The 11,887-nt window shown below is 42.7% G+C and overlaps 1 protein-coding gene across 2 annotated transcripts in view; it reads right to left on the reverse strand.

The window, feature by feature from the left end:
- Window positions 1-8,944, reverse strand: part of MARCH8 (membrane associated ring-CH-type finger 8) — an 80,879-nt gene extending 71,935 nt beyond the window's left edge. The window contains exon 1 of one of the 2 annotated variants that reach the window (XM_009277720.1): window positions 8,764-8,944. In XM_009277720.1, coding sequence (XP_009275995.1) covers window positions 8,764-8,859 — 96 coding nt within the window. In that variant the 5' untranslated portion in view covers window positions 8,860-8,944. The remainder of the gene's footprint in view (window positions 1-8,763) is intronic. The other variant, XM_009277719.2, reaches the window with a different exon arrangement.
- Window positions 8,945-11,887: the final 2,943 nt, after the last annotated feature.

Genomic DNA, 11,887 nt, shown 5'->3' on the forward strand with positions numbered 1-11,887 from the left:
CCCATCCCTGGAAACACTCAAGGTCAGGTTGGACAGGGCTCTGAGCAATGTGATGTAGTTGAAGATGTCCCTGCCCACGGCAGGGGTGTTGGACTAGATGACCTTTAAAGGTCCCTTCCAACCCGAACTATTCTACAATTCTATGATAAAATTCAGTTCTTGACTCCTAGAAAATTAAATTCTCAATTTCAGCCACTGACCTCAAAGAACACACATTTGGGCTTTTTCAGTAATAAAAGCATGCTTTGACTTTTGGCTGTCATGAAAAATATCCATAAGCAACTTCCTAAAACAGGAGCAAGTCTGCTACCACAGAGAAACATGTTTAGTAGCAGATGCAAGACCATCACTTCTGGGATCAAGAGAAGCTGAATGGATCCCAAAGGTGGATTTTGTTTCTAGGTGTGAGGACTATTGACTCAGAAGGCTGTACTCCTAAGAGCTTAGATTTCAGCAAAGCATGGAGGAGCAATTTCTAAAGAATAACTTCGCCGCACCCCCATCAAGAATTCTTCATAAATAGCATAAATGCCAAGCAGAATTACCTAAGTTCAGGGGTGCAAATCTAAGGCTATATATAACTTCTCAGAAGTTATGATTTTAAACCACTTGGGTACAGGGTTTAAAGGGAAAATCAGCAACTTGAAAGCTAGACACAGTTTTAAAAACTCTAAAGTTCAAGTACTTTAAGGGCGCTACACCACAGGATACCTCCCTGGCAGAATTGTTAGTCTTTGTTCTTCTCTCAAAAAAACCCTAAACAAAACCAAAAAAAGCCCAAAACAACCCAAAACCCAACCTACTTTAAGTATTTCACCAGGTAAAGAAATACACCTGTCTGAAAGAGCAAACCAACAAAGTCACTCACTATGCATCAATGCATAAGGCAAAACATCCTATACGGAGAAAAAAACCTGTACTTCTGGTGTCTCTCATTTACAGAAATTACCTTTAATGAACAAAGAACTTTAAAAATCAGTTTGCAGGAACCTGACAGCATCACTTTAAAGAAACAGTATAACCACTGGGTGATGAAAATCACTGCAAAGTATGAGTAGGACCTTGAACCACGTCTTTGTGGAGCTGTGATGATTTTGGAGGCACTCTGTACTGACACAGATATTTATACGCATATACAACTCACTATGGGATCATGGCTGACACACAGTTCTCATTAGAAAGCAAACAAGCAAGCGTGCTTTTGCCAGGGAAGAAAAAATATGAACTCTAAGTTCATGAGCTCAGATCCAGGGCTCCCTTTATGGAAAGCTGTTGCACATTAACAGACACCAGAAACATCAACAGACCTGCAAAACACCACCACCAAAACATACTTGGCTATCACATAATTAAACACCAGCACTTCTTTTATAAAACCATATTTTTCTAAGAACGACGCTCAGCTTGTTCAACTGAACTGCTAGTGAAAGCTAGACCAAGATTGTGTTAATATCAGAGAGGTGGTTTAAGGATTCAGGTTAATGCAACAGCTACAGATTATAATAATTAACTAAGTTTCTGGTCTTGAGACACGAAAGCAAGGAGTTCACATGCAATAAGCAGACAAGATCAAAACAGAGATCGTATATAAATGAGTCTGATTACAAGCAAACAGCAAAACCTGAAACTTCCAAAGTTTCTTCTCTGAAGCATCGCTACATAAAAAAACCCTCTGCTGCTGTATCAACTACTGTTAGTTTTTGTAATGTTTACTGAATTTTTAAAAGAAAGGGTTTTCTCCTCCTTCAAATCCCTTTCAGAAACCACTTCCCACAGTTTGCCTTTCGCAATTCATCTCCACTCAGAAGCCATCTGCTCCTTTCCTCACACACACATGCTGTACACACTCCAAGACAAACACAATGCAGAATCAAACGGCGTGATCCGACTTTTTTTGTTAGGACTGCTCGAGTGGGAGCAGCTCCCTCCCTCCCATCCCATCCCATCCCCTCCCTCCCGCTTCCTGCCTCCTCTCCCCCCTTCACCAGGGGTTTGCTGGGAAGCAGCATGCTCTAGCTTCCAAGAGCAGGGCTTGAGAGGATCAGCTTCCCATCCTGCACACAAACACAGAAAGAACAGAATTTGGGGAGGTCACAGCATTTTGCACGTTCACCACGACCGAGATCAAGCAATGCCCATCTGCAGGAGGAAGACCCCTCCGCTCTCCATGCACCCCGTGCCCACCATGTTCTGCGGCAGAGCTTTGGGCCAGCTCAGCAGAACCAGCTGCAGAGCAGGACTCTGGCAAAGCAGTCATCTCAAAGGATCTAGTGACAAACACTTCCAGCTGCCCAGCTTTTATCCGTAGACCTGAAGTCCTTTACAAACAAGCCTAGTCAGCAGTGCTAGCCCTCTTTGACAGATGGGAGGAAGGATAGCGCAGGCACCTAAGGGACTTGCCCAACACCATCTAGCAGGGCAGTAAGAGACAAACAAATCCCAAATTCCACTGGTTTAATCCAGGCCTGGCTGCACTCTGTGTGCTTCTTGCCGGCTCTCCAGGTACCACACAGAAGGGGACATTAGCAGTGCTCTTGCCAGGAATACATGGGAGAGAAGAAAGCCCTGAAGCTGGCAAGGGGCGGGAATGGTGGCAACTGCCCATGGGGAGAAGGCAGGCAGGCAAAGGCAGAAGGAGCACCTCAGGCGTTCACACCACCACCAGATGCCAAGACGTTTATAGGAGTAAAATAGGGAATGCCCCGTGAGAACGTGTTCGCAGGGATATCCCAACAGCAACTGCAAAGTGCTATGCCCAGGAAGGGTTTGGTGCAAGTTAACAGTTAAGTCGTCTTGACAAGCACAAGAACGACTCTCCTAATAACCAAAAGGAGAGATCACAAGCAGGGTGGTGTTCAAGCATGTACAAATGCACCCATGGAGAAAAGAGGCATTTGGCGTGAAGCAGTTTCTCAAGCAGTTTTCCTATTTACTTAGTGCTCCTCACTAGACTGTTTACCTGCTAAAGGTAATCAGAGTAAGAGTACATTCAGGCACCTGTTCCTACACAGACATGTACTAAAATGTCTGTTTTAGCATAGAAATCAGCCATGGAAGTACCACGCTCTCAGCATGACAGCATCGCTGCAGGGATACAATTCAGAAGGATGTTACAACCATCCCGGTCATCTGGCGTATTCTCAAATGACGAGGTCTAGGCAATACTCCTACCTGCTCCCAGCCTGCAGAAACGAAAGCATTTTCACTGCAGCTCTTCAGGGGTGCTTCTGTCACAGGTTGTCTACTCTGTCAAAAAATTGTCTAATTGCTACTTTTTAAAAAGTGGGAAGTGTGAAATCAACTTTTTCTGAGAAATGCTTTATGATCCATTGAAAAACACACTAAGTAAAAGCCAAGGTTTGAATTGTCAGGAAAGGACTTTGCAATTCCCACTTTGAGGCTAAGCCTATAAGCAGTACAGCAAGAGACATATTCTGCTTCCCACAGAAGAGTTAAAGGATACTCAGACAAAAATTCTTCAATAGTTAACCAGTTTCTATATAAAGCCAATTTAATAAAGAATACCAGGCACAGTGTTAATATACTACATAGCTACACATAAACACAAAAATCTCAGTACAAAATCATAAGGGGTGAAATTCTCAAAGGATTTGTGGCCTGACTGCTTAAGGAATGATTTGGTTCAACGGGCAAGCAAAACCAAAACACACACACACAGAGCCTTACAAATGCCTGAGTATTTGGATCAAGGTCAGCCAGTCTGAGCCCACATTCACAAAAAGTGAATGAAAAAGGTCACAGACTGCTTCTGTACCTTAAAAACAATGTAATAGCTCTCAAAGTGTCACGCTGGATTCAATAATGTAAAGCATGCAACTTTATATTGCGCTACTGATCTATGGCTAACAATTCTTGCAAATGCATCTATTGCTTTTTTTTTCTTCTTCAAGTAATCCTGCTTTTCCAGTAAGATAGGGCTTATTTGAATCCATAGGCCATAGTGCCTTTCTTGTTACAGGATGCAAGAGATCATTAAGAAAGCAGAAGAAATTTAGCAAGATGCAGCACAATGTACTTCTCACCATAATTTCATCCAGACAAATTAGGTAGTCATAGTATCTCCAAGATGGCAGCTTTGAGAAGCACCTGGAGATGTTTGAGATGATCATAGCATCTCTGCTGAGCACATAGCAGCCAGTAATACTACACAGCACTTGGAAGACGAAGACAGTTCCTCTAGAGCAGAGGACAGAAGGGAGTTTCGGTTGATGAAGTGGAATTAATAAGTTTAAATTTGACTAGAACATTCATCTGCTTCTGGGATAAATGCTACGTGATCCTTGATGACAACTCAGTATTGCTTCCCAGGTCCAGGCCATTGAGAAGAAAAGAGTACTGCGCACCCAAAATGACTTGCACCAACATCTCATGATCTCTCATTCAAACACTGATCCCGTCCATCCCTGATCTGCTTATGAGATCTGCAGAGATCATAGCACAGGAGGCCACGGTTGTGAAGTTACTCACACATTTTTAAAAGAGCAGTGTAAAAGCTATTGCTCAGGGAGCTTCACTCACTGCAGTAATGTTTACTAAGAACTTGTGGTACACATCAGTCTGCTTCAGCAAGTGAGGCACAAAGCCCTCAAATAGGCAATGCTGTAACAAAACAAAACCAGAGCAACACCTCAACCACATGCCAGCTTCGGTTCCTCATTTCCAGTCCAAACCCTGAGAGCTGCTAGCTTTTGGATACGTTAGAAAACATCGCTGCCAGCACGTTACCCACCAAACAGAGGCAGGGGAGGTTGTAGCATCTCACAAACACTAGAGTGACTCTCCCTTAAATCAGGTAAGTATGAAGCTATTCCTAGTGAAGGATAAGAAGCTAATGATGGTTATTAATAGCCCTTAAAGCTAACAGTTCATCTGAGTTAAATGCAAGAGTAATAATCCCTTTATGACCTTCCCCATTTTTACTGGGGAAATGGACAAAGTTCCATGAGAGACTCCCGTTAGCCACAGTTTTCAACTATTTCAAATCTTGAAAATTACACTAAACAATCAGAATCTACCAGGCTCTGCTATTTATACATATCACTGAGGACTTAAAACAGAAATGGCAGGCAGGAACTTTGCCTTTTACCACCTCTTCTTTTGCCCCAGACTTCCACAGGTATTGAATCTACATGTTAATCTGCCATGAGGCATGCCTGGTGACTACAGATCACCCCATTTGAGAAACTGGATTGCAGTGATAAAGATGGTAAGGATTTCTTGCTGTTCTTCACTGTTAGTCACAAATCATTAGCCCAGAAAACTTGCTCTTGTAGCAAGGAAAACTATTACTAAACCCAGTCAAGCCTTAACCTGAAATACAAGAGCTACATCTTGACCAGAAGCATGAAAGAGAAGAAATAGTAAGAGATACGAACTGTTCAGCTTGAGAATTTTTCCTCTGCACCTCTACTACAAATGTGGATAATTAAACACATCCATAATCACAAAAGATAAGAGAACAGGATATAAAGCATCTTCCTTCTGGGGAACAGGACAAACACTGATTTTTCACAGACTGGCAAAGTTCCCTCTCTAGGCACACTGGTACTTCATTTTCCGCCGCTGTGCTTCTTGAGCCTTTCCTCTGAAGGACTTCTTACGATGCAGGTACAGACAAGCCAAAGGTTGAAATAGCAAGAACAAAAGCAACCCAAAATTTCATCTGCTAGCTGACACTCCACCTTTATTCACCTTGGCTTTCGCCAGAGCTTGGTAATAAACAGGGGAGATACGTACATGAGCCTGCTCAATCTACAAAGCACACACCTGGCAATGCACTTGGTCTAAGAACATAGCCTGGTATTACAAAGCAAACCTACATATTTATCTTTGAAGCAGTAATATTGGTTTTGACTGTGGTTTGGGGTTTGTTTGATTTTGTTCAGACTGGCAAGTGGCTTTGTACAACTCAAAACACTTTAAGACCACAGTGTACACATTTGTTTGAGGTGCTTACTGTTGCTCCTACACAAAAAAGGTAAAGAGTGTTTCTATTACATAGTAAAGGTAAGGTAAGAAAATCATGGCACTTCAATCAAACTGTGAAATGTTGCACTTGCTCCAGAAAAACTGTTATATGTGTTTGCAGAAATCCATGAGAACTGTGCCTAGGCCATCCACAACACGAAGAAATAACTTTGAGCTCTGTAATGGAAAGTTATGCAACTGAAATACGAAAGTACTGCAGTTTCACTGACTTTGTACTGAAGTGGCAAAACTGAAATGCAAATGACTTCTTTCTCAGTTTTACCTAGTGTCCTTCTCTTGTAAAGAATATGTTACCTAGGGCACAAAAATCATCTACAACTGCTCAGCAGATTTGCTCAACACAGGATCATGCTCGCTCCGCATGCTGCTCTTTATCTTGCTCTTTCTCAAACAGAAAACAAGCATTTTGAAGTTACTACAAATAAGGCAGACGATAATCTACAATTTATTTCTCTTGCACCCTATCTCCCCTTTACTGTATACTTTAAATATAAGCAAAACTCACAGTCATGGCCAGCGAGTCCTGATTGCACCCAAGGGTTGACAGGGACTCTGACTAGCAAGTAGCCTTGAATGTCCTAACTGATGCAATACAAAAATTTAACTGGATTGGTCAAAGTCAGCACATTAACAACTTGACTGCCCTCCAGCTCATTCGTTAGATCCAGCATTAAAGGTTAACACCAGAAGCAACGCAGTTTGCAGGAGCGGGGAGGAGCGCACAGGGGCCAGGCTGTGGCTCATGTGCACAGGAGCAGCCGCAGTGTCAGTACAGCTGCGCATCAAGGACGGCAGGCAGTTCACCCGGTGCTCCAGCTGTTCCAGCTGTGGTTTTGGCAGAACACAGGACACTGCAGGGATGAATGAATATGCTTATGGAGACAAGAAGGACAAGACTTGGGAAACAGGAAGTTTTTCCAGGTTAGCCTAATTTATTGCTTGCATAGCCCCAGTCCCCATTATTTCCTCTGCAATATTGCACATATTTAAATAAACATTCTGTTCTGTTTCAAATGTCCCAAGGCATGAAAGTACAATAGCAGCCTGGCAACGGAAACAATAATCAACACTTCAACTAGTTATCATGAAGGAAACACGGGGGAGATTTGTTAACACTGAGGTCGCTGTGTCAGAAATGAAGAACAGGTTTAGAAGGAGACTTGGGACTCGCGCTTCTGGGCTCACTGCATGGCCAGAGTTGCCACAAGTTGTTTCGATCTGATTGGCCTCCTAATCCCCATCACCCCAGGGGAGGGTAGTCAGTTCACAGCACTGCCCTGCATTTGGCAGAGGGGCTGTTTCACTCTCTCTCAGCACATACAGTTTCTGTATGGGAGGGGACCGAAGGGAAGAAACAGCAAAGCCCTCTTACCTAAAGAGCTGCCCAGACGGCGACTATGTGCGACAGGTGGGAAGTGAGAGATTCCAGCAGGCTCCTGAGACAAGGTGCTTCATGGATTTAGAGCACCTCATCTGTGAAGACAACTTCTTGCCTAGTCCTGGCAACCAAAAGCAGCAGCGTGCCAGCCTAATTAATTACTGGTTTAAGAATCTGAAGGGCTAGAATCCATTTTAAGACGTTACTAAGGAGAAGATGCCAAAAACCAACAATGGGACAATTTATTTTTACTGACTCACCGGTGACTTTTGTAGGTGCAATTTGGACAGCTGACAGGTGAGAAGGGTAGTCAGGGCAGATGATCCTAACACATCAGAAGCAACTCCTTTTACCCTACCCAAAGTTAGTCTTAGCGAATCCCTTTCTGTAACATGACAGTGCCTTTCCAGCCACTTATACTTAAGCTACGCCCTATCTGTAATCAGTATCACCCTAGATCTCCTCAGAATTAACCACTCCCGAGCAGTCCACAAAACAAGCCCTGCAGTTGTACCATAATGTGAACGTTCTCTTGACCTGATTTTATGCTGGTGTAAAGCTAAAAAACCACAAAGAGGTTTCTGTGGAACTGACAGATAATGTAAAATTCAATGCAGTACGGTGTACACTAACGCATGATGCACACTAAGGTCTTTGTGTTTGATCAGAGACGCAGTCCAGGGGTAAAATAAGGTTGACACGTGAAGACCAGACACAGTATGCTATTAAAAATTATTAAGTAGCCTATTAATTAGATTCTATTACACTTATAATCATTAGATACTTCTGATATTTTTGCATTCTGAATCTCAAAATTATTCCATTCACACACATGCTCCCAAGTTAAGAATACAAATCATACCTCCAGAAAACAGCAGAGTAAGTATACATATGGAAGTATACATATGGGTGTATATTTCCTTCCTTGTGATATTCCAGTCAATACGAACCACAACACGGCTACTAGATGCTGCCAAGAGCAAAGGAAAACAGGATGCATGGCTACATATAGGGGTTCACACCCCATACTATTTTTCTTTTAGAAAGGTAAAATACACCTGTAACAGCTTCCGTGACAACAGTACTAGAGCCATCATCCAAAAACCCTATCTGCCTTGAATTCTTATGAAAAAATAGAAGGTTGTAGCTTGGATTTTGCAGAAGTTACTCAACAACAATTTCTAGAATTTTGCAGCCAGCTGCTTTAAAATAGCAAATGTGAGAATAAAGAGATAATTTGGTAACATTTATCTTCACTAAAAGCAGCAGCCATGCAAGGAGTTGGGGCTTTGGAACAGAATCAGGTCTCATTTGATAACCCCTATCATTTTATATTTAGATAACTTCCTGTGAAAATCAAGCATATCTGACAGTACCTGTTCCTCTTTTTCTTTGGTCTTGCTCCTGGAGATTCTGGAAGAGGTAACATCCTGAGCCGGAATGACAGAGATTTGATGCAGTGGCATGTTCATCACACCGCCTTGTTTGGTCCTATCATTTACAGGAAGGAGGTTTGAAGGCAGTGCTCATTCGGTGCCATTGTCAGGCCTTGCACCTAAAAAATAAAAATATTAGATGATGTTAAAGTAGCTTGAAATGCAATTATTTCTAAACCAAAGCTAAGCCATCAATTGGACCAAGGTGCACTTCTTATTTTCTCTCTGGATTCCAAACAGGAGAGAGTTTGGTGCACTGGCTGGGTGAGAAAAGACACAGGAGTTTTAAAGAGCTAGAACTAGACAGGTCAGAGCACAATTTATGCAAATGAATGAATAAATAAATTATCAACCAGTTCTGAAAGTGGTCCGAGAGCAGAGCCAGAGGGCAGGGATCACACTCCAGTCTGCGTGAATAGGGAGGAGGAGGAAGAGCAGCGGGAATGGACTACCTGGAGGTGCAGAGAGCAAAGCTCGTGCAGGTAGTTTCCTAAACTGCCAACCCCACCATACTGGATCAAACTGCCTCAGGCATCGTCCTGAATCAGGCTGAATGCCATAGCTTTGGTTAAAAATGGTCAGTGGCCTGCATTTGGCTCCTGTCGTTCAAATAAATGTGTACCAGCTGGCAATAGGAAGATGCATCACGTGAGCTGTTCCTTTCTTAAGGCTATTAGAGAATAATATCATCAAAACCCCTCGCTAGGAATCGGGAATCCACTGGACTACACGCACTTTATCCTTCTTTTACTAATACAACAGGGAAGCATTACACATAGGAAAGACAGTGATAGACATAAATTAGCCAAAATTGGCAACACTAATCTGAAAGGCAGGCATAATTAGCCATACCTTTTGTTAGATTAGCGAAGTTACATTAAATAAAAAGCTTTTTGAAACATGTAGGATCATGTTTATTTGGAATGTAACCTGCCACAAATGAGACAATCGTGTTTAAAGAAAGGATTAGAGGGGAATTAACACAGCAGAGACTATACTAAATAGGGCAACTGGGTGATGCACTGTTCTTCTATTTCCATAACATATCAGCTTTCTGTTTGTTTGTTTTTGAATCTGTGACAGCAGAAAACAGGGAATAGGTAGATGGCCTATATATTATTATGTTGCTTAACAATTTGGAAGTAGTATAGCCTACCACTTAGTGCATACCCTTAACTTATATTGCACACATTTTTAATTGAATATTTAATGAATTGGAAGTTTTAAAGGTAGGCCAAGCTTCCTAGGTTTCTGATTCTGCGAAAGATGCTGGTCTGGTTCTATTTCCATTAGACTCCACAGGAGTATTGCAGTTGTGTAAAATAAAAACAGGATCAAATATTTTGACTGCTTTCGATTAAACGGCAAAAAAAAAAATTCATTACCTATCCCAAGGCACTTTATACGAGGAATGATATTTCAGTATCCTCTTTGCACTGAGGGAGAAAGAGTTATCAAAGGTCATAGAGCAAGTCATGAGCAAAAACAAAAATGCAGGTAATGCCTGCTGCTTCCCAATCACACACTCCATTTGCTGGATGATGCTATCCGCCCGTTAGAGTGCTCAGCCGAATTCAGAAGCGTTACTGACACGTGGTCAGGATTTATATTACTTCCACAGATGTCAAGACGGCGCATCATAAAGCATGCATGAAAGCTTTGAAGGCAATGCCTCCATAACTTCTAGGCATCACTGACTTAAAAAAAAAAACAACCCACAACAAAAACACATCTATATGCATAAACAAGCAACAACAAGGACACTTCTTTATTGGAGGACAGAGGGAAACATGGGACTTACCAGCACTATTGAATCTCAGCATAAAGCATAAAGAGAAAACACCGAACCTCCCCAGGTCCTCTACACACCTCTTTAGCTTCATCCTCTAAAGGAGTCAAGCCAGAGGAGAGATAAACGTGGGCTGAGATAGGGATATCAAACTGCAATAAACAAAGCTGGAAGGGAAGGTATTTTCCCAAGAAAATATAAGGAAATGAAATCCAGAGAACATTAAGCTCCAATGAAAATATGCCAGGTAATGTGTTCTGTGCTACTGCCAGCGATAGCTGAGCCAAGGGGAAGGAGATGGACTCCACTCTGTGTCCCCCTCAAAAAGGGTTCTGGGCTTGCAGGCAAGACATGTTATTACCCTAGAGAGAACAAGGAAAATTATTAGAAAACACAGTTAAACCTCTCTGATGATAACAAACAAGTCCAACCAGTTTTTCTGCAGGTACTTCGAGGATAGCGTGTGTTAGAATTTCTTTTGAAAGAGCTCAACCAGCAGATACAATCCTATTATATATTCAAAGATGATGTGAAACAGCCCTCCTCTGGTAAAGAAGCCTGGCAGACGCTCTAATAAAGCCTGCCTTTGTTCAAGGGTGGCTTAGAAAAAGCTCTAAACTTAACCCAGATGCTACACTGTAGCATCCCCAGTCTGGAAGGCCCGTAGCAACGCACACACTCAAAGCCTGTCCGTATCAACCTGAACCACGTTAACATCACGGTGCTAATTAAAGGATAAAGTTACATGAGTCAACAGACCATCTGCAGTACCAAGTGCGAACAGACAAGGATGCCAGAAAAGCAATGCCGCTCAACACAAAGCAAGTTACGACAAGCTCCACAGGAGGTTTTCCACAGCTAAATTAAAACACCTGCTCCCTGATCCAGGGGTGAGGAGTTGGGCACCTGCAAAGAGGGATCCACGCTTCAAGCACGTCAAACTGGGGGCCTGCCAAAAAGGCCCCCGGGGAAGAAATGCTCAGGCAAGGGGGCTGCTCCTAGATAACTCCCTTCTCTTCAGGATTCCCAGTTAAGATGTTCAGGCCATCCCTCACACAAAGGGATCCTCATTGTCACAGCACCTCCACCCAACAGCTGAGTACACTCACCCAAGAGGTGGCAGATAAAGGCTCAACTTCCTCCTCCCTTGTGCGGGATTCGGTTCATAAACCTCACACGCAAGGGTCTGTTCACAGAGGAGGGACTTTCCAGCTCCTTTTTGCCTGGAAAGCTGAAGTAATCATGGGATGGCAGGATAGGGAAGGAGAGGGCACA

The sequence above is a fragment of the Aptenodytes forsteri genome, unplaced genomic scaffold (genome assembly GCF_000699145.1).
Source record: "Aptenodytes forsteri isolate BGI_AS27 unplaced genomic scaffold, ASM69914v1 Scaffold15, whole genome shotgun sequence".
In the NCBI taxonomy this organism is placed as follows: domain Eukaryota; kingdom Metazoa; phylum Chordata; class Aves; order Sphenisciformes; family Spheniscidae; genus Aptenodytes; species Aptenodytes forsteri.